General features: G+C 44.4%; 1 protein-coding gene across 2 annotated transcripts; it reads left to right on the top strand.

Moving 5' to 3' along the window:
* Positions 1-3,128: 3,128 nt before the first annotated feature.
* LOC138663284 (oocyte zinc finger protein XlCOF22-like) lies at positions 3,129-23,278 on the top strand. 2 transcript variants are annotated; one of them, XM_069749461.1, is made up of 7 exons: positions 3,129-3,248; positions 5,112-5,260; positions 5,390-5,569; positions 5,653-5,776; positions 5,858-5,955; positions 12,918-13,005; positions 21,373-23,278. In XM_069749461.1, the coding sequence occupies exons 2-7, from the start codon at positions 5,183-5,185 to the stop codon at positions 22,455-22,457; spliced, it is 1,653 nt and encodes a 550-aa protein (XP_069605562.1). In that variant the 5' UTR covers positions 3,129-3,248; positions 5,112-5,182; the 3' UTR covers positions 22,458-23,278. The 2 variants fall into 2 exon arrangements, with proteins under 2 accessions (XP_069605562.1, XP_069605561.1); XM_069749460.1 differs by having other exon boundaries at positions 3,131-3,183.
* The last annotated feature ends 668 nt before the right edge of the window (positions 23,279-23,946 follow it).

Consider the following 23,946-nt stretch of genomic DNA (forward strand, 5'->3'; position numbering starts at 1 on the left):
ACACACACGGCTCTGATCTGTACATGTAATACACACATAGCTCCGCGCCGTACTCCTCATACACACATGGCTCTGCTCCGTACACACACGGCTCCGCTCCACACACCTCATACAAACATGGCTCCGCTCCATACACCTCATACACACATGGCTCTTCTCCATACACCTCGTACACACATGGCTCTGCTCCGTACACCTCGTACACACACAGCTCGGCTCCGTACACCCACGGCTCCGCTTCGTACACCTCATACACACAAGGCTCTGCTCCGTACACCTCGTACACACATGGCTCTGCTCCGTACACCTCGCACACACGGCTCCGCTCCGCACATGTCGTACACACATGGCTTCCGCTCCGTACACCTCATACACTCACGGCTCCGCTCCGTACATCTCGTACACATGCGGCTCCGCTCCGTACATCACGTACACACGCGGCTCCACACTGTACATGTAATACACACACGGCTCCGCTCCATACTCCTCATACACACATGGCTCCGCTCCGTACACCTCGTACACACACGGCTCTGATCTGTACATGTAATACACACATGGCTCCGCGCCGTACACCTCATACACACATGGCTCTGCTCCGTACACACACGGCTCCGCTCCACACACCTCATACAAACATGGCTCCGCTCCATACACCTCATACACACATCGCTCTGCTCCATACACCTCATACACACATGGCTCTGCTCCGTACACCTCGTACACACACAGCTCTGCTCCGTACACCCACGGCTCCGCTTCGTACACGTCATACACACAAGGCTCTGCTCCGTACACCTCGTACACACATGGCTCTGCTCCGTACACCTCGTACACACGACTCCGCTCCGCACATGTCGTACACACATGGCTTCCGCTCCGTACACCTCATACACTCACGGCTCCGCTCCGTACATCTCGTACACATGCGGCTCCGCTCCGTACATCACGTACACACGCGGCTCCACACTGTACATGTAATACACACACGGCTCCGCTCCATACTCCTCATACACACATGGCTCCGCTCCGTACACCTCGTACACACACGGCTCTGATCTGTACATGTAATACACACATGGCTCCGCGCCGTACACCTCATACACACATGGCTCTGCTCCGTACACACACGGCTCCGCTCCACACACCTCATACAAACATGGCTCCGCTCCATACACCTCATACACACATGGCTCTGCTCCATACACCTCATACACACATGGCTCTGCTCCGTACACCTCGTACACACACAGCTCTGCTCCGTACACCCACGGCTCCGCTTCGTACACGTCATACACACAAGGCTCTGCTCTGTACACCTCGTACACACACGGCTCTGATCTGTACATGTAATACACACATAGCTCCGCGCCGTACTCCTCATACACACATGGCTCTGCTCCGTACACACACGGCTCCGCTCCACACACCTCATACAAACATGGCTCCGCTCCATACACCTCATACACACATGGCTCTGCTCCATACACCTCGTACACACATGGCTCTGCTCCATACACCTCGTACACACACAGCTCGGCTCCGTACACCCACGGCTCCGCTTCGTACACCTCATACACACAAGGCTCTGCTCCGTACACCTCGTACACACATGGCTCTGCTCCGTACACCTCGCACACACGGCTCCGCTCCGCACATGTCGTACACACATGGCTTCCGCTCCGTACACCTCATACACTCACGGCTCCGCTCCGTACATCTCGTACACATGCGGCTCCGCTCCGTACATCACGTACACACGCGGCTCCACACTGTACATGTAATACACACACGGCTCCGCTCCATACTCCTCATACACACATGGCTCCGCTCCGTACACCTCGTACACACACGGCTCTGATCTGTACATGTAATACACACATGGCTCCGCGCCGTACACCTCATACACACATGGCTCTGCTCCGTACACACACGGCTCCGCTCCACACACCTCATACAAACATGGCTCCGCTCCATACACCTCATACACACATCGCTCTGCTCCATACACCTCATACACACATGGCTCTGCTCCGTACACCTCGTACACACACAGCTCTGCTCCGTACACCCACGGCTCCGCTTCGTACACGTCATACACACAAGGCTCTGCTCCGTACACCTCGTACACACATGGCTCTGCTCCGTACACCTCGTACACACGACTCCGCTCCGCACATGTCGTACACACATGGCTTCCGCTCCGTACACCTCATACACTCACGGCTCCGCTCCGTACATCTCGTACACATGCGGCTCCGCTCCGTACATCACGTACACACGCGGCTCCACACTGTACATGTAATACACACACGGCTCCGCTCCATACTCCTCATACACACATGGCTCCGCTCCGTACACCTCGTACACACACGGCTCTGATCTGTACATGTAATACACACATGGCTCCGCGCCGTACACCTCATACACACATGGCTCTGCTCCGTACACACACGGCTCCGCTCCACACACCTCATACAAACATGGCTCCGCTCCATACACCTCATACACACATGGCTCTGCTCCATACACCTCATACACACATGGCTCTGCTCCGTACACCTCGTACACACACAGCTCTGCTCCGTACACCCACGGCTCCGCTTCGTACACGTCATACACACAAGGCTCTGCTCCGTACACCTCGTACACACATGGCTCTGCTCCGTACACCTCGTACACACGACTCCGCTCCGCACATGTCGTACACACATGGCTTCCGCTCCGTACACCTCATACACTCACGGCTCCGCTCCGTACATCTCGTACACACGCGACTCGGCTCCGTACATCTCGTACACACGCGACTCGGCTCCGTACATCTCGTACACACGCGGCTCCGCTCCGTACATCTCGTACACACGCGGCTCCGCTCCGTACATCTCGTACACACACGGCTCCGCTCCGTACTCTTCATACACACGCGGCTCTGCTCCATACACACACGGCTCCGCTCCGTACACCTCGTACACACGCGGCTCTGCTATATCCACACTGTAAACCCCTCCTGACCTCACACATAAACTTCCCCTCATCCAGCACCATGACACCCAGCACAGCAGAGTCCTGCATACACTGAGGCCCCTGATCATGTGACCCCCTGACTCCTCCCCTCCTGTGACCTCATCACAGGTCCTGGATCCATAGAGTCGAATAGAAGAGCGATGTTCCTTCAGTCTGAGGGTAATTGATGGTGATATTTGTCCAACATCCACTTTACCAAGTAAATCCCCCCAGAACTGTAGCAGGTAAAGACCCCAATATCCACAGGTGTCCCTTCTAATTGGGGGAAACTATCCCCTCTAATAATCCTCGGACAGTTCTGACAAACACAGTAAAGTGCCCCTTTATGGAGGTGACAGAAAGTCTGTTTAGTCCCTTCAGCTTCATAGTATCAGCTCTAATCCAATGGAGAGAGAGCGATTTACCCTGAAGTCACAGATTATGGGGTTGTTATAAAATGTTATATTTAGGGGGTTTGTGTTGTCTCCTTATAAGAATCACAATGGTTTTGTTCCTTTTCTGCTGATAAATACAAACGACCCAACTATGAAAGACGGGAACTAAGGAAACCTGTATTACTCTCATAGTACAGGGCCCATACAGTGTAATGTTTTTCATGTAATATATGGAAGCCTATGGGAAAATGCCCCCAAAAACATCATATCCAGAGAAAAAAAACCAGTACATGGAGACATTGGCCTCATATATCTCCTGTGTTGGTTCTTACCAACCATCTTTTATAAAAGCCTCAAACTTCTGTGTGTGAATCAGACCTGAGATCTAACGTGATAGAAGATTACAGTGCGGGGAAGATGGGAAACCTTCATATAGACCAGGGGTGGGCAATTAATTTTGCCATGGGGCCGCATGAGAAAGTGGAATGGTTTTAGAGGGCCGAACTAATATAATTACCGTATTTTTCGGACTATAAGACGCACATAAGGGGCATCCCAAATTTGGGGTGAAAATTGCAGAAAAAAAGGTTTTTTATAAGATCTTATTGTCCGAATTTACAGTACCTTACCTGAGGGCTGGCGGTGGCAGAGCAGGGTCACAGGAGGCATGGTGTCGGCAGAGGTGGGGTGATGCGGTGTGGCGTGCACCTGAGCAGGGTCCCTTTCTGCTTAGGCGGGCAACGCCACGGCCTGGTGTCAAATGGTGCAAAAGTGGTGTGGCGGCGGCAGAAGTGCGGTATGGCGTGCGCAGGGTCCCTTCCACCGGTGAGGTGACGCAGCGGCCCAGGATGCAATGTGAGCAGCAGAGCCGGGTTGAATATCGGTGGCGGCGGCAGCCATCTTCCCAAGGCTGCGTGGGCGGCTGTCAGAAGTGACAACTAGCTGGCGTGCCACTTGAAATCATCAGGCGGGCCGGATGCGGCCCGCAGGCCGCATCTTGCCCAGGTCTGATATAGACGGCCGGTGGTGATGGAGTCAGTGACGGACTCTGGACAAATCTGTTTCTAGAGCCGTAGTAGAAGATGAAGATGTCGTCCTCATCATGAAGTAGTTATTTCTCCTGTCACGTGTAATGAATATCTCCTGCAGTATTGCTAATGCTGATTCCAGTGTCGGTAAATGAGACGAGAATTAGCGTTATGGAAGATGAGTCTATGAGAAATGTATTCAGCTGCCGACTCCGAGGGAGAAACTGCTTGTTGTCTGTGGCCTTAATATATAGGATTTATTAGTAGATGTCAGGGAAGAAGGCGGTATGTAGTAAAATAATGCAAAAAATACCATTGCTGCTTGGGTCCCCACCAGTCTCCGCATTTCCTGCTCAGTCCTAACGAACTTGTGATTCCTCCAGCCAATCAGTTGCTAAAGCAGTGAGTAACATAGCAAGTGATTGCGAGCATGGAGGAGATGTCTCAGGCTGGTTTCACATTTTTGTTCGGGACGGCTGCGGATAGCGGTGTACTTCCTCCCTTCTTTCTCCTTGAAGCTCCGCCTACTCTGCATGCGTCCTGCGTACCTATCTTTAACATTGGGTATGCAGGGACGTGCGTTGTATGCGGATGCATCTGCATGCGGGATTTGACGTGTGCGTCTACCGCACAGAAGCACAGGATTTTTATGATGTTACATCGGCTCATCATCTTCTCCATTCAGGTCTCTACAATATCGGATCCTCGCAGTGATGATCTTCTATAGAAGAGAATTTCCTGAATTACCCATCACAGATGAATATAGACAGAGACAAGATGGCGGAGAGGATATTACACCTCACCGTAGAGATCCTCTTCCAGCTTACTGGAAAGGTGAGAGATTCTGATGACGTCACATTACATCATTCTTATCTATAGGAATAACAGATGGACAGAACTGGAGAGGTGAGGACTCTGGAAATGTCTGTAGTGAGATTTAATAATGAGTCTCTCCATAACCAGGAATACACAGTAGTGAAGAAGACCTCTAGTGAGCGCTGTCAGGACCCTGTGTCTGACGGATGGGGAAGACCCCTGAGCCCAATCACGGGGCCTCCACCTCACCCCCTGATCCATGAGAACATCAATGACCAGAAGATTCTAGAACTCACCTACAAGATGATTGAGCTGCTGACTGGAGAGGTGACACTGCCGGGAATGCTGGGACATTATACAGTAACACTATCAAGGGATCGGGGAGATAACGGTGTCATTGTATGTGTCAGGTTCCTATAAGGTGTCAGGATGTCGCTGTCTATTTCTCCATGGAGGAGTGGGAGTATTTAGAAGGACACAAAGATCTTTACAAGGACGTCATGATGGAGGTTCCCCAGCCCCTCACATCACCAGGTAATAGACAAAATTAAATACACACGGCCTATAATTATCTGTATGTAAAGAATGAATTCAGTCCCTTTGTGTTTTTTCCAGTTGTTTCCAGTAAGATGACAACACCAGAGAGATGTCCCCATCCTCCTCTTCCACAGGACTGTAAACAAGGAGATCCCAATGTTCCTCAGGATCATCAGGTAGATGGAGAGAAGGTGTCATGAGATCTCCCCTATGATGTGTAGACGACTGTGAAGGTCTTGTGCTCAGTCTTGTTTTATCCACCAGTATTATATGTTTTTTTTAAATTATTGCCACGACAGCACCCACTGAGCGAGGGGATCCGCCCCCAGGATCAGGAAACCTACAGATAAAAAGTGGTGGTCCCCCTCGCCTCCTATGTTGGTTTCCTGTTCCTGCGGGAACCTGCAGGGGAAAGGTTACCTGGGCCTGTGCCTGCCACCTTTGCGGTGTTGGGGGATCGGCAGGGGCTGCAGCACCAGAAGCAGCGTCAGGGGAGCCCTGCCTGTCCGACTTCCGCTCGTCTGATGGTGGATGATGTGATGCCAGGATCCGGAAGAGGCTGTCCTGGCTCACGCGGTGCAGTAGGACCAGACCAGCACTCATCTTGTGGAGCGGGATGCGTGCATCAGCCGACCTGCTCCTCCATCAGGCTGTGCTTCCAGGTTTTGGCCCACGCATGAGCACTGCCCATTCAGCATTCCTGAACTGAAATTGCTTGGGTTCACTTCCGAGGATCCGGGTAGGCGTGTTCCGGAGATGGACGGGCTGAAAGTATAAGATCCGGCGGCCTCCTGCTGCCGATGTGTCCCAAAGATGTCCTCTCCAGGAGAATCTAAGGTGCACTCACAGGTGGTGGAGGTGCAGCCGCACAGCAATCCCAAGAGCAACTGTGAGCGCTCCCGAGAGGGCGACTCCACTGACAAGAGGGTACGGAGTAAGAGAGCTGAACCGTCTAGAACTCGTACTGTGCCTCCGCTTCCAGAACTGGTACCACATCACAGCTTCACTGGGTGAGTGTTACATGACTCTGCCTACGAAGATGATTCACCTTCTTTCTGTGTACCTCCCTTTCAGGCTAAGAAATCTAAAAAATCCAAGCACAAAGAATGTGCCTCCTGCTCTCAACCCCTTCCTGACCTCTATCTTAAAAGACTGTGTCAGAGTTGTATCAGCCAGACTTTAGAGGAGGAGTCCTCGGTTAGTTCCGCTGATATACGATTAATGATAAGAGAGGAACTTCAGTCCTTAGGATGTTCAAACAGGCCTAAGAAACATAAGTCCAAAGCAAGGAGTGTTACCCCTGTCTACAGTTCTGCTTCCGATACCGTCCAGGCAGGATCCTATGGTGCTTCTGATTCATCATCATCTCGTGAAGAAGGGCTATCTTGTTTTCCCATAGAGAGTATGGATAACCTGGTGAAATCAGTTAGAAATACCATGGGGCTTTCAGAGGCGACAGAGGCTAGATCTACGCAGGAAATTATTGCAGTTCTTTCATAGAAAAAGAGATGTGCTTTCCCCGTTATTGGAGAAGGATTTGGTCTTTAAGGAATGGAGCAAACAGGGGCAGCGCGATGGTTCCTCTCTTCATTTTCCAGGAGGAGGTATCCCTTTGTCCCTTTGAGGATGATAACCTGACAGCTTGGTTCAAGATTCTCAAGGTGGACTCCGCAGTGGCCTCGACTTCTAGGCATTCTGTCCTGTCTGTAGAAGATTCTGGGGTCATGGGAGTCCTGCACCAGATCCTTTAGACCGGCTATATCCAGCACATGTACAGCAAGGTCAATACTTGTTTGGGTGGATTCACAGAAATAATCCCAATTATTAAAAAATACCTTTTATTCTTATTCATAGCCTAACGCTATGGGCCTTTCACTATACTGCACCCTACCCGGCAGCGGAGGATGGCACCCTATTTCCTGCGCAATGACGCCTCCGGTCACCGTCGGCTGTCCCTTCTATTCTAACGATCCCCATAGGGAAGAGGTAGAAAGACAGTTAAATTCCATAATTCTGCATATAAGGCTATGGGCCTGAGGATATGTCTTTTGGAGGCCAAAAAAATGTACTGAATTGCCCCTATTCTGATCCTGCCTCACTGCGGGGGTTGGCACCCTAGATTTCTTTGCGACATGTGGCGCCCCCACTCCTCGATGGCTGTCCCAATTCTGACCCTGATAGAGAGATCTTAAGGTGCTAATGTACAAAATATAATGTAGCAAAAAAATATTTATGGGCTTACAGTTGCTGGAAATGCACATTAATGATTATCTATTAAATTTAATAATGATTATCTGACAATTTTCATAAATCTAATCCCACTAATGAATGTCAAGATGTCTTCTACAATGACAAAAACAATGAGGATAAGAAATAACAGGGGCCCCTATTTCCTAAAGATAACCACTTGGGACATGTTCACCCCGTAATGATACTTAGTGCCAAAAAAAAACAACCAAAGCTTATGAGCCAAACATATTGCAAAAGGACATGTGTATATAGAATAAAGCTTGACGCATTTCCCCTCTACACCAAGGTTCATCAGGAGTAAATACACATTTTGTTAAAGTCTGCTACTTAGCTTGGTGATGTCAAATATCCTATGGGATAACGACACAGACACACAGGGTGGATCCCCTCTGGATAGCGTGCATAGTGGTTATCTTTATGAAATAGGGGCCCCTGTTCTTTCTTATCCTCATTGTTTTTGTCATTATAGAAGACTTCTTGACATTCATTAGTGGGATTAGATTTATGAAAATTGTCAGATAATCATTATTAAATTTAATAGATAATCATTAATGTGCAAATCGTATTTGCTGTGAATTTTTCTACTTGTTTGGGTGGACCAGCTGGATGAACAGATCAAGAAAGGATTGTCAGACGAGACATCTCACAAACTGCCTAAATATACTAAGGCAACACTTATGATATGGGCTTCAGCGACCAGGAAAAGCATCCTGCACCAGTGGTTGAGTCCATTAGTCCCTTCACTCCCTTTCATCCGCTCCAAAATACAATTCATATTCAGAATGGAGTGGCTGGACGCATTAACTAATAAAGAGAAACAGGCAGGTAAACTCTTTTCTACATGGGCTTCTTTCATTCCATCGCTCCCTCTGGAGACCAGGGAGAAACTGAGAGCACAGTTTGAAAATACTCAATGGTATTTGTTAAGGCGGATAGGTGGCAGATCACCAATCCCTTGAAACATCTTATAGACCATGCGCGCACGGAGTATGGGAGAGTTTATTTTGTGTGGGTTGGGGAGGAGGGAGGGTTCAGAGATACAATATTAGTTAATTTTGTTACCATAATGTATTGTAACCAATGGTATTGTATGGCTTGTATTGTATTAAAAATTCTAATAAACAGATTTTCAAAAAAAAAAAAGAAAGGATTGTCTAGAGAGAGGCTGTTGTCCTCTATTACATTGATCAGGGGAGCTACAGAATATCTAGCCGATGCTTCTGTGGCTTCCCTACACCTGGCGGCAAGGTCAGCTGGTCTTGTTAATTCTGCTCGTCGTGCCCTATGGCTGAAGTGCTAGAAGGGGGATGTGCAATCAAAGTCTAAATTGTGCGCAATTCCATGCCAGGGTGAGTTCCTGTTTGGCAGCGTGCTCGATGAGATGCTCACCAAGGCGGGAGAGAGAAAGAAGGAGTTCCCTAACCAGTCTGTTCCATGCTACAGGAGGGCCTTCAGAAAGCAGCCATTCGGTAGAAGGTGGCCTTATGAAAACTCAGATTGCTGGGCGACAAAGGAGACCATTCAAAAACGTGACCATTTTAGCGGATCCTCTCCCAGGAAGAGTAAGAAATTCCATTGACCCTGACCCTCCTGTGGGCGGCAGGTTAAAATTCTTTTGCCACAGATGGCAGGAGATCACTTCTACTCCCTGGGCCCTGGGCTTAGTAACATCGGGGTTCAAACTAGAGTTTTGTCATTTCCCTCCCAGATTCCTTTGTCATGACCTCTCTTAGATCCCCGGCACAACAGGAGGCTCTTGAGTTGGAGGTTTTATGTCTATTATCTAGCATGTAGAGTTGATTACCACCACCTGCACCACCTCTATTTGATGTATGGATGCGGCTGCATCCCGACTGATCTTGCACTCCTCCCATTGACCTTGCAGGTGGTGGTAATCAACTCTACCTGCCCATAAATTGTAGGTTTAGCCCAGAGTGACATGTTTTGTCCAGAGTTGTAGGCTGGTGGCCCAAAAGTGGCATGTATGGTAGAGTAGGACCCATCAGAAGGAGATCACCTTGCCGTGGTTGATGGGCACACATGAATTGGCCAATTTATGTGCTAAGAATCTTCATTTCATCTATAACTGTAAGTTTTATGAAAACATTTTTTTTGAAAAATTGTTTATGAAAAAATATTTTTGAGAAGTATAATTCATATTGAATATTTGTCTGTGTTTTCACATGGCCTAGATTCATGTACATGTGCTGCTGTGTTCTTCTATCTATCTATCTATCTATCTACATACATACATACATACATACATACACACATATATACTCGAGAATAAGCCGAGAATTTCACCCCATTTTTTTAGGCCGAAATTGCCCCTCTCGGCTTATACTCGAGTCTTACCCATGGGTCAGCAGGGGAGGAGGAGCGGCAGCTGTGTAATAATACTCACCTGCTCCTGGCACGGTCCCTGCACGTCCCTGGTTCCCCGGCGCCAACAGCGTCTTCCTGTAGTGAGCGGTCACATGGTACCGCTCATTACAGTAATGAATATGGACCCGACTCCACTCCCATAGGGGTGGAGCCGCATATTCATTACTGTAATGAGCGGTACCATGTGACTGCTCAATACAGGAAGAAGCAGCCAGCATCGGGGAACAGACGTGAAGGAACAGTGCCAGGAGCAGGTGAGTATGATGGGGGGCAGTGTGCGATATTCACCTGCTCCCCGTTCCACCGTTGGCGCCGCTGCGTCTTCCGCGTCCTCTGCAGTGACGCTCAGATCAGAGGGCGCAATGACGCGATTAGTGCGCGCCTTTCTCTGCCTGGACAGTCAGTGCAGAGGACGGCGAAGATACAGCGGTGGTCGGCGCTGGAACGTGGAGCAGGTGAATATAGCAAGTGCCAGGGGCCAGAGAGGTGAGAATGTAATTTTTTACTTTTTTAATCGCAGCAACAGCATATGGGGCAAATATCTGTATGGAGCATCTTATGGGGCAAATATCTCTATGGAGCATTTTATGGGGCCATGTGCATGATGAAGACGTTCTGAGAGCGTCGATACGCGTGGGGCTTTGTTTCCTTTTTCCCTTCATGGTCAGGACTTTATTTTCGGTCGTTGTATCTTCATCTGACCGTCTAGATGTATTAGCTGTCCGGACTATTAGTTTTGATAAGTGACCTCAGGTTTTCTTGGGATGTCTTTTTCTATTTTATGGACCTGATTCCTGTGCAGCATGTCTGGTAAATATGTCTATATTAATGCCTCTATATTTAGGATAGGAGTATTTCATCAGAGGGTTATTTTATATAACTGGCAGCAGACAGGCAGGGGGTTTGAGCGTTCCTTCTTATATACCTTAGTCTGGGAAGATTGTCTATTGTAAAGTGCTTTGTCACTAATGATTTTTAAATGTTTTTAACAAGTATATCTTGCCTTGCTGTGTTTTTGTATTGAAAATAATAAACTTTGTACAATTTTTGAGGTTGATCCCAATTGTGTGCATATCTTTTCATGTTTGGTTTATACTGTATATATATATATATATATATATATATATATATATATATATATATATATATATATAATATATGCATTTGGTTGATCCCTAAATACTCTGTGTGGTGCCCGCTCCCCTTTCTTTTTGACATATGGATAGTGCTGAAGCCAGAAACTTCCTACCTTTTTAGGCTAGGTTCACATTGCTTTATGTGAACCCATTTAACGGACTATGTTACACCGCGGCATAACGCGGTGTAACGTAGTCCGTTAACACCGCCATTGCTTGTAATGGCAAACGCATCGCTAGCGCGCGTCCACATTGGGCGTGCGCTAGCGATGTGCTGTCATTTGAGTGACGGACCGCGAACGCTGCAAGCATCTCCACTAGCGGGATCGGCAAACGCGATCCCCTTTGAGACATTGCGTTAGCGCAGTCCGTAGCGCTATGCGCTAAACGGACTGCCCTAAAGCAATGTGAACCTAGCCTAAGGGACCTGCCAGGTTTCAAAGAAGTCAGGAGATTTTCCTTCCCTCCATTTTTGATAACCCTTTTACTTCTGAGGAGGAGAGATTCCACACCTTAGATGAGGAGAGCTGTCCTGAGTTTTATATAGACAGAACTCATCCCTGGAGGCAGAGTAGAGCTCTGGTTGTGTCTTCTCAGGGCCACAGGAAGGGGTTTAGAGTCACAAGGAGCACTTTCACTTTGGATCAGAGATTCAATCTGTTTGGCCTACTCAGCAAAGGGTGAAGGTCCTCCGGATGGAATAAGGGCACATTCGGCATGGGCTAGGGCATCCTCCTGGGCTGAGAAGGTTGATGTCTCGATGGATCTAATATGTAATGCTGCAACATGGTCTTCAACATTTACCTTTTACAACCACTATAGACTTGATTTGTCATCATCTTCTGACTTGGTTTTTGGGAGATCTGTCCTCAATATGGTGGTCCCTACCAGATGATGGTTGTCTGAAAGTCTCTCAGTGGGTGCTGTCGTGGCGAGAGTAAAAAAATCGATTATTTACCAGTAATTGTACTTTATGGAGTCCTTGACAGCACCCACTCACTTCCCTCCCTTTAGTAGCACATAATAGAGATCTGTATGTAATTCACTCCGGGTGATGGTAGTATATATTGTGGTATATGTTTAGACATATTGAGTAGTTTTTATGAAGATGTTCTAATTTTTTTTGGCGGTTCCTCTTGTACTCTGTAATCAAACTCTGGAAGGGAGGGGACTGCCCTTTTTTATCTGTAGGTTTCCTGTTCCTGGGGGCATATCTCCTCTCTGTGTCGTGGACTCCATAAAATACAATTACTAGTAAGTAATCCGGTTTATACTTGTATAATGAGAATGGTGGAGATGGCAGGATTAGAGCTGATCATAGATGTGACTTCTCCATCTGTCTGTGACCTTTACAATATTTGTTTCAGGGTGAAGATCTGACCCATATTAATACTACAGAGTCATATGAGAGGGATGATAAGCAGTGGAAGGAGATTCCTACATATGACTACCCAGGTGAGTAGTAATTACTAAATGCAGATAAGTCACAGATTCTTTTCAGTCACTGGCTGTGGCTGCTTTATCGGTGGTATTGTCCGGCAGTATGACAATCATGTGATCACCATTTTGCCTCTAGACCACAACATTCTCCTACATCCAAAACTGTTCAAATGACTTTGGGCATTAAAAGCCCTTTTCTATAGAACATAAAGCCTGGAGGATCCACCTAGCCCCTGAAATTAGGAGACGCTGACCGTAACCTGTCCAGGTCTGTAAACTGCAAAGCCAAATGACAGTGTACATAGAATGTGCTGACAAGTTAGAAAATCTCTTGAAGAAAAATACTATGATGGGTCTGTAAGAGAATGATGCTGTTGGCTTCCTAGAACCCTGAGATCTTATTGGATGAATCTCCCTTCTCCCCTTCGGTGCTGCTGAATGTGCTCATATGGTCCCTACATGACCAGGTCCAGTCTTTCTGGCCAAACTTCACTTTTATGATCAACATTGAATGTGCAGTGAGGCCAAGTGTGACTTTCTGTACAATATCAGAGTTTCCCTTTATACTGAATTTTCAGTTTCTTTTAAAACCAAATAACTTCAAGGAGGATTGTGATAAACTACATAAGACATTACACCTGTGCCATGATATATCTCTAAGCCGTGCGTGGCTGATGGCTGTAATATACATTTATTCACACCTGCAGGAGATGTGTTGCCTCGAGCCCTGGTTTCATAGATTCACTCCGTGTTATAAATGATATTATGTCTTCGATCCTAAGAATTTCAGATTACTGCACAATCTCTCCTGAAATGGGAGCGCGAATACTTTCTCTAATCTTCTGGACAGGACGCATAGTAGCTCCAGTGGTCCACCATAAATGAGTGTAACTCCGGTTTAGTGTTTGAGCTCTCCCCTCATACATATGTTGTTGTTGGGGATGTAACACAGTTTTTTTATTCTATGTCTTTTTTTACCTGTTCTTCTGTATGATAGTTTGATTGTGGTGGGATTGCCCTGCCTCAGTTATCTGGGTCTGTAACTCCGTGTTAGTCCTTATCACCTTTCCTATATCGGGCGTAAATGTATGCCGATGTTGGACACCTTCCCTTTGATGTGGGCTCCGGCGGTGAGCGCACATCTTTCCCGGCACATGTCAGCTGTTTTAAACAGCTGACATGTGCAAGGAACAGCCGCAGGTGGATTTATGATCCACCCTCGGCTATTAACACTTTAAATGTCGCTGCCAAACGCTGACAGCAGCATTTAACATGCGCTTCCAGCAATTGCACCAGAAATCCGCTCATCGGTGACCCCCGTCACGTGATCATGGGTCACTGATGGGTTGGCATGACAACCAGAGGTCTCCTGGATACCTCTATGGTTGTCACTGCGGCTTGCTGTGAGTGCCACACGTGGTGAGCGCTTATATCAAGTGAGTAATTCTGCTACATCCAGGAAATCTGATCATTGCTTGTATGTAGCTGAGCCGGTTGGGTTATGGCAGCTTCCAGTCTTCCATGGAGGCTATTGAAGCATGCAAAAAGTAGAAAAAAAATGTTTTTAAAAATATAAAAAAAAAAATAAAAGTTCAAATCACCCCCCTTTTGCCCTATTTAAAATAAAACAAAAAAAAAATCAAAGCACAAGAGGGGAGAAGGCAGCGCTACTTATAGTCAGAACACAATACATAAAGTGCAAATGCACATACTGATTTCTAACTGTATTTCAAAATGAGACATTTAGCAAACAATTGATCAATTCTGTATAACAAAAAAAAAATCAAACATACACCTATTTGGTATCGCCGCGTTCAGAATCACCCGATATATCAATATTAAAAAAGCATTAACCTGATCGCTAAACTGCGTAGCAAGAAAAAAAGTCGAAGCGCCAGAATTACGTTTTTTTGGTTTCCACCACATTGTATTAAAATGCAACAACTGGCGATCAAAAGAACATATCTGCACAAAAGTGGTATAATTAAAAACATGAGCTCAATGTGCAAAAAATCAGTCATCACCCGACCCCAGATCACGAAAAATGGAGGCGCTACGGGTATCGGAAAATGGCGCAATTTTTTCTTTTTTTAACAAAGTTTGGATTTTTTTTTTGCCACTTAGATAAAAAAGAATCTAGACATGTTTGGTATCTAAGAACGTGTAATGACCTGGAGAATCGTAATGTCAGGTCAGTTTTAGTATTTAATGAACATAGTAAAAAAGCCAAACAAAATACAACTGTGGGATTGCACTTTTTTGCAACTTAACCGCACTTGGATTTTTTTCCTGTTTTCACGATATGTTAAAATTAAGCTCTTGTTCAAAAATAGAACTCAACCCACAAAAAAGCAAGCCCTTTACATGGCAATATTTACCAAAAAAATAGTTATGGCTCTGGGAAGAAGGGGAGCAAAAAATGAAAATGCAAAACCAAAAACGCCTCTGGTCGTTAAGGGGTTAAAAAAGGTCTCCATTGCCTTTTCCAAATGCTTGAGATATAAATTTATCACACGTCAGCTCTGCACTATTAGGCCGGCGTCACACTTGGCGTAGGAAAATACGGTCTGTTTTTAACATGCGCAATACGCAGAAATGTTCTCAAAACAGTGTTCCGTATGGCATCCATACTGCGAGATTTTCTCAGCGCTAGATAGCTTAAAAGCCAGTAATTCAATTGCCGGCTTTTGCTATCTCCTTACCAAACCCGACAGGATATTACACATGATTACATACAGTAAACCATTTCATATCCCTTATTTTATTACATATTCCTCACTAATAATGTAAGAAGTGTCTGTGTGTAAAATTTGGGGGCTCTAGGTGTTAAAATTAAAGGGTTAAATCACGGAAAAAATTGGCGCAATTTTCTCCCCCAGAGTGGGAAAGCCAGTGACTGGGGGCAGATATTAATAGCCTGGAGAGGGACCATGGATATTGACCCCCCTGGCTAAAAACATCTGCCCCCAGCCACCCCAGAAAAGGCACATCTAGAAGCTGCACCTATTCTGGCAGTTAGCCTCTCTCTTCCCAATCCCGAGCAGTGGTGGGATATGGGGGTAATAAAGGGTTAATGTCACCTTGCTAATGTAAGGTGACATTAAGCCAGGTTAATAATGGAGATGTGTCAAGACCTGTTAGTATATAACACAGACAGCCACGTAGTATATAGCACAGCCAACGTAGTATATAACACAGACAAAAACCAAAAAGAGAAAAAAGCATGCCCATATAACAGGGAACACCCAAACTCATTAAACTTGCCAAAAGATTTTTTTATTTCAATTGCACAAAATAAACAAGGCACATAAGACACACTAACAATTAAAAGCACAATGTGAAATACTCAATGGTCATGCCTTATAATAAAGTCCATGATCCACCGCAGCTGCCTGCTCAAAGTCAAATTGCGGATATAAGCTCCAGAACATGCATGTGAAAATCCCTTAATGACAATGAAACTGCATATATAATGACAAATCTTGTGTATAACATTATGCATACCATAAACACATGCAAGTTAATACACTGACCTAACTATTCACAGTACCATATAACCAATAAGGTGGGAAGGAAAATGGTCAGTCCTGAACAAAGCTTTAAGTTTAGTCTCACCTGAAGAAACCAGGCTAAGTAAATCTGTATGTTTCCAAGACTATGTTGTGGTCCCTGTTCAGCAAGTAATGTTAATGGGACTCAGGCTATAATGGTATACAGACAAGGAAAAGGCAGACAAGGAAAAGGTTCACCCGCACCTGCTCTCAGCTCAAGGCTCAAATGACGCTCCATTGGACTTGTTCACACCCCAATCGTGGGGTCTGAGTATTGGCCTTCTTTTCCTTGCCTGCGGTGGAAACAGGTTTTGCACAGCCACGTAGTATATAGCACTGCCACGTAGTATATAGCACTGCCACGTAGTATATAGCAGCCACATAGTATATAGCAGCCACGTAGTATATAGCAGCCACGTAGTATATAGCACAGCCCACGTAGTATATAGCACAGCGACATAGTACATAACACAGCCACGTAGTGTATAGCACCGCCCACGTAGTATATAGCACCACCCACGTAGTATGTAGCACAGCCCACGTAGTATATTACACAGCCCACGTAGTATATAGCACAGCCCACGTATAGCACAGCCACGTATATATATATCACTACTTTTGGATCCTTCAAAAGAAACCTGAAAACCCACCTCTTCAAGGAAGCTTACAGCATGTAAAGACCACACGGCCACCTCAACACCATTGGAGCTACTGCAACCCTCGACCCTCGACCTTCTGTCTCCTTCCCCATAATCCTGTAGAATGTAAGCTCGCAAGGGCAGGGTCCTCTTCCCTCTGTACCAGTCTGTCATTGTTAGTTTTGTCTACTGTATGTGATATTTTTATTTTGATGTAACCCCTTCTCATGTACAGCACCATGGAATTAATGGTGCTATATAAATAATAATAATAATATCCGCTAAGGTCAACTTCTGTCTGTTACGGAATATGTATATATAATATGGAGTATATATAATATATACACACACACACCTACCTTTACTATGTGTAGACATTTATTCTATCTATTCTAACCTGTCAGTGTGATTTTACTGTACACCGCACTGAATTGCCGGCTTTTCTATAGGACACTGGTGAGTATTTCTCGCAAGTCACACATGGTCAGTGTGTAATCCGTATTTTTCTCACCCCCATAGACTTTCATTCGCAGATTTTTTGCGCAATACGCTGACAAACGCAGCATGCTGCGATTTTCTCAGCCCGTTAAATACGGCCGAGAAATATACAGCAGATAGGAACTGCCCCATAAAGAATCATTGGTCCATGTGCAATGCGTTGTTTTTCCGCCTCTTATACGTCCATAAAACTCTCTAGTGTGACGCCGGCCTTAGGCTGTAGCACACAATGCGTTTTTGCTGGGGTTTTTTTACGTGTGTTAATGCTCCAAAAAACGCAATGGAATACTAAAGCAAAGTAATTCAATGACAATCCTGAAGTGTTCTATACATTATCAGTAAATTTCTGTCCGTATTTGCAGCTTTTATTTTCTGCAGCATGTCAATTCCTTTTGCGTTTCTGCAGCATTTTTGACTCATTGACTTTAATTGAGTCAGTCAAATCTGCAGCAAAAATGCTTGTGTAAAAAGGTTTGCGGATTTGCTGCCAAAAACGCAGCAAATTGTCAAAGGGAATTAATGTCAGAAGGAGGAAGAGTGTGTGGGCGGAGAATATGTGCGCGTGTCTCTGTGTGGGCAGAGAATATGTGCGTGTGTGTCTGTGTGTGTGTGTGTGTACTCATGCAACGTGTATACCCAGGCATTATCTGATGGGACTACTACTCCCATCCGGCTACGTCTTTTGACAGGAGGTAATTGCTCCTGCAGTGTATCATTGAGCCGCCGTGAGAGTTCACTGATCAGCTCCGGTGCTCTCACTTAAGGCATCGCTGCGTGGGAAAGTTCTCACATAGCGGTAGTGCCGTAAGTGAGTGCATCGGAGTTGATGAACTCTGGTGAACTCTCACGGCAGCGCAGTGATACACTGCGGGAATAATTACCTCCTGTCAGTGTATCGCTGGAGGCCTGGTAGAGCAGTCACATCTCCTGCTGTGACTGTTCTACACATGAGATCGCCGTGGGACACTTGGTATTAAATGGACTACGGTGGACAGGATAGTATTATATGTTTGTTTATCACTTTTTGATTGTTTGCAGGAGACAAGGGAGTTCGGAGATTAGGCGTTCAGTAAGTATGGTAAATTTTGATTCAATAAAGGAGTCTATGTGATTATTTCAAATAAAGGACTTTATTCTGGGTGTCTGTGTTTTATACAATATCACTATGGTTAGTAATGGATAGGTGTCTTATAGACGCCTCTTCCTTACTAACCTGTGGGCTTGATGTCACTTGATAATACAAAGGTGACATCAACCCCACAAATGTTAACCACACTTGCCACCGCTACAGGGCAAGTGGGAAGAGTGAGGCTAAGTGCCAGAATTGGTGCTTCTATAAGATGCAACATTTCTGGGGCAGCTGAGAGCTGATGTTTCTAGCCTGGGGGGATGCCAATATCCATGGCCCCTTCCCAGGCTCTTAATATCAGCTTACAGCTGTCTGCCTAGCCTTTGCTGGTTTGATTTTATAGGGGGAACCCATGTCAATTTTTTTTCTGGGGTTTCCCTGTAAACTAGCCAGTAAAGGCTAAGCAAACAGCTGTGAGCTGATATTAATACTCGTAGCCTGCGAACCTTTGGCTATTGGCTCCTTCTCAGAATATTAATATCAGCTGTCGGCTTTTCTTCTGCTGGTTATGAAAATTAAGTGGGAGCCCACACAATTTTTTTAAAAATATTTTGAAATATAAACAGATATTGCATTTCACAAAGATTTTTGATAATTTTTTTTTTGTTACAGCATATGTAGGTTAATTATGTTAATGCAATGCTTCTACATAGGCTGGAGTGTGTCTGTCTTTATTTAATATTAATGAGGGTATCTGGCTGAAGAGGTTTAACAAGGAAATTACATCACAACTATTTTTTTTTTAATATATCTTTACTTAGCTCTTTGGATTCACAAAAATGCAGAAAAACCGTGTGTATTGTCAGCTGCGTTTTTCTGCCAAGCGATGCAGAAACCTTGCAAAAATTTCTGCAAGCAAATACGCAACGTGCGCATGCAACCTTATAAATAGCTCTATTTAAAAGTATATTTCTTGTTGAAATTAATGTAATATTGGCCCTTACAATAGTTTATATTGCTATCAGTCCCATACTCTAATTACCCCAAAGAGGTTTTTCCGTTAGTTGCTCATTTTTTTTATACTTAAAAAGACTGTTCAGCTTGATTATTTCAGTAGGTGTGTTATATAGTCGTAGTTTTGCCCATCATCCTTTAACTTCTTTAACCCCTTTACATCTGGACTTACACACAGACCCCTAGGTTGGGCCACATTGATACTTGTTTTTCAGTAGTATGAGATGGCAAGAAGAATAGTCAGGTAGACTGACTACAACCGTGAGGGAAGAGAATATACAAAATCAAAAGACACGAGTAGTCAGTAAACAAGCCGGGGTCACAACAAGAAACTGGGAGCTTGAAGCTGAGTACAGAGGACTGAACCAGAGGAGAACAAGCCTGTATCTTGCAGCTTCCAGCAATATGCTTCAAGCTTTAGTGGAGTGCGGTGCTTTCCAGTTGGCTGAAGTAGGGTGCAAATTACTCTAGGTGGACAGCGTGCACACCCAAACTGCAAGAATGGATGGTACCCCTGCTGGAATGGATGGTATCACAGGTTGCAAGCACCTTAAACTTGGTGGCTCAACAGTCTGTGCCCCCCAGAGCTTCTGGTTCTGTTGTCTCCTCCATTACCAGCGCTGCCTACAGAATGGATAAGCAGACGTCATAGGAGCAGATCCCAGAGAAGATGGGACACAGCATTTGTTGAATCCCTAATATGACAATGTCAGAAAACCAGAGCAGTAGAAATCCCCATAAATTACTCCATTTTGGACAGTATAGCCCTCTGTGAATTAATCTATAGAAGTAGTGACAATTTTGACTCCACAGCCACTTTCTGGTAATTAGCGCGCAGTGGATGTTAGAGAGTAAAAATTGAAAATATACCATTTTATTACCCAACACATAGTGCCCAGATTGTGCTCCAGGAGACCCATGTACCATGAATTAAGTGTGCTATAGTAATGTCAAATACATGGATGCTAAATGTGGTTTGGGCACACTGCAATGCTCCGAAGCGAGGGGGAGATTTAACTTTGGAGGAGTGGATTTTGCAAGATTGGTTTATGGAAGCCATGTTGCTTTTCAAGCCACTACTAATGTAGAAACCTCTGTTTTTCCATTGACAGATGATGGACCTGAGTGGAGACTTGTTTTTTGTAAGATGAGTAGAACTTTTCATTGGTATTATTTTGTCTACATAACATTGTTTGGTGGCTTTTTATCCCATATTTGGGAGGTAGAATGAACAAATAGTTGAACACCACGCTCCACTGGTTCATGCCATGAGGTTTTCTATTAGGCTGCCATCACGCTAGCAGTATTTGGGTCAGTATTTTATATTAAACCAGTAGTGGAACAATTAGAGGAAAAGTGTAATAGAAACATATGCACCACTTCTGCATTTATCACCCACTCCTGGTTTTGGCTTGCAAATACTGATGTAAAATACTGACCCAATACTGCTAGTGTGACGGCAGCCTTAGACTGTCAGCTGTCATTTTGTTGGTGAATAATTCAAATATTTAACATAACTTGCCATTATTAATGACAGTTTAAGTAGAAATGTTCAAAAATTTAATTTGAGGATATTTCATTGAAAAATAATAATTTGTTTTATTCTTGGCAGATTACTGTACCAGGAGATCAGAGGTGCAGCTGACATCTTCAATTTATAAATCAGATGATCTTGAGATCACACAGGATACAATTGAAGTGAATGTCATTACGCCAGATGTACCATCATCCCTTCACAGCAAAGATCTGTCATCTGATCTTTTGAAACAAGTCATGTCTTCTGATTCATTACCAACTACTAAGGAAAATCAAAGTCACAAAATAAGCTTTAAAAAACGAACTGCTCCTAAATCAAAGAAGCAGATTTCATCTTCCGAATATGGAAATAGCTTTCCCCTTGAAAAGTCTTTTATTAAACATCAAACAATTCACACAGCAGAGAACAGATTTTCTTGTTCAAAATGCGGGAAATGTTTTAACCAGAAATCAGATTTTGTTAGACACCAAAGAACCCACACAGGGAAGAAGCCTTTTTCCTGTTCAGAATGTGGGAAATGTTTTAACAAGAAATCACATCTTGTTATACACCAAATAACTCACACAGGGGAGAAGCCTTTTTCCTGTTCACAATGTGGGAAATGTTTTAACCAGATATTATATTTTGTTAGACACCAGAAAACTCACACAGGTGATAAGCCTTTTTCCTGTTCACAATGTGGGAAATATTTTAAACAGAAAGCGCATCTTGTAATGCACCAAAGAACTCACACAGGGGAGAAGCCTTTTTCCTGTTCAGAATGTGGGAAATGTTTTAGCCAGAAATCAGATTTGCTTCAGCACCAGAGAATTCACACAGGGGAGAAGCCTTTTTCATGTTCAGAATGTGGGAAATGTTTTAACAAGAAATCACATCTTGTTAGACACCAAATAACTCACACAGGGGAGAAGCCTTTTTCCTGTTCAGAATGTGGGAAATGTTTTAACCAGACATCACATCTTGTTAGACACCAAATAACTCACACAGGGGAGAAGCCTTTTTCCTGTTCAGAATGTGGGAAATGTTTTAACAAGAAATCATATCTTGTTATACACCACAGAATTCACACAGGGGAGAAGCCTTTTTCATGTTCAGAATGTGGGAAATGTTTTAACCGAAAGTCGGTTCTTGATCACCACCAGAGAACCCACACAGGGTAGAAGCCTTTTTCATGTTCTTAATGTGGGAAATGTTTTAAACGGAAATGGTATTTTCTTAAAGGAATTGTCATCATGTTTGGCCTTGTTAAAATAAAAAAAAAAATCATATTCACCTTCCGTGCCGGTGCTGTTCCAGTGGTATCGTCACTCGCATTCCTGGGACTCATATGAGGTTGTTGCATCACACGAGCCCTGTGTCCAATCAGCCCCAGCTTCACTGTCCTCACCCTCAGACGTATTGAACATGAGCAGGAAGCAAGTGCTGTGACTTCTCTTTGACTTCCTTTTATTGTTCGATTTGTCTGAAGGTGAGAACAGTGAAACCACCACTAATTGGATGCAGGGCTCATATGACATAAAAAACCTGAGCCTCTGAAATGCAAGTGCTGACACTGCTGGAACTGACACAGCATGGGAGGTTTATAGAAGTGTTTATCTTTTAACAGGACCAAACATGAGGAATGAGAAGTCAAAATCCCACACAGAGGAGAAGACATTATTATACCTAGAGTGTGAAAAATTAATTACTGGAAAATATTATTTTGTTGACCATCAAAAATAATTCAAACTATATACGTTATTAACAAATTGTACAAAAACATTTAACGGACGTATTATTGAATGAGAGAGGGAAATTACTTTAGAACTTACTATATTTCTTAGACTATAAGACACACTTTTTTATTAGATAATTTTATTAAGAAAATTACACAATAGTTTTACAAAGAGACATCAGTAGAACAAAGATATTTTCAATGTTACATGGTATCATTATGTTATTGTTGTACATAAAATACAATAAAGTTGTCATCTTCTTCCAAGGATTCGATTTTTTTTTCATTCAAACTAATACAACCCCCCTCCCCAATAACATTCCAGATAAATCTGTATTCATACTATTTTTTTTTATGATGTGTATACATTAGAATATCTGCCATTCAGTTATCATAATTACTGTAGTTTGCATGTGTACTCGCCCTACTTATATCATTTAACCTGGATTGATGATACTACAAGTGTTCATGAAGCCAGAAATTGCCATATGTTCTCTCAGGAGTACTCCAGATGGTAGGCCTGGAACATTCATCCAGGATCCCCGGTGTTGTTAAATTTCCAATCAAATAATATTGTTTTGCTTATTAACTCATTAACTGTCGGTGGTTGAGCGCTTGTCCAATGTTGTGCAATAAGTTTGCGAGCTTGATACAATATTCGCAAAAGAGCTACAACCATTGTGGATTCAAAACTTCCGTAATCAGCATCACAATTGCTTTTTTAATGTAGCTGTCAGAGGATGGTCTCCCATGTGAGACTGTGAGAGAGTTTCTGATAGATGTTTGAAATTAAGCCAGTCGTGTATTTTGCCGCTGCTATTTAGTATAGTAAATATTTTTTCAGTATATCTGGTGCCGCAGCGCTAAACTACGTTAGATATGCATTCCTAAGTTGTAGGTATCGAAAGAAGAGGCCATGAGGCCATCCAAACTCT

This window comes from Ranitomeya imitator, chromosome 2 (assembly GCF_032444005.1).
Source record: "Ranitomeya imitator isolate aRanImi1 chromosome 2, aRanImi1.pri, whole genome shotgun sequence".
Taxonomy (NCBI): domain Eukaryota; kingdom Metazoa; phylum Chordata; class Amphibia; order Anura; family Dendrobatidae; genus Ranitomeya; species Ranitomeya imitator.

What these genes read in the sequence shown, in the direction of transcription:
- LOC138663284 (XM_069749461.1), top strand. Translation starts at nt 5,183, where the DNA reads ATGAATATAGACAGAGACAAGATGGCGGAGAGGATATTACACCTCACC. An exon ending in TTGAGCTGCTGACTGGAGAG is followed by an intron (nt 5,570 to 5,652) that starts GTGACACTGCCG and finishes TGTATGTGTCAG; the next exon opens with GTTCCTATAAGGTGTCAGGA. An exon ending in TCCTACATATGACTACCCAG is followed by an intron (nt 13,006 to 21,372) that starts GTGAGTAGTAAT and finishes TATTCTTGGCAG; the next exon opens with ATTACTGTACCAGGAGATCA.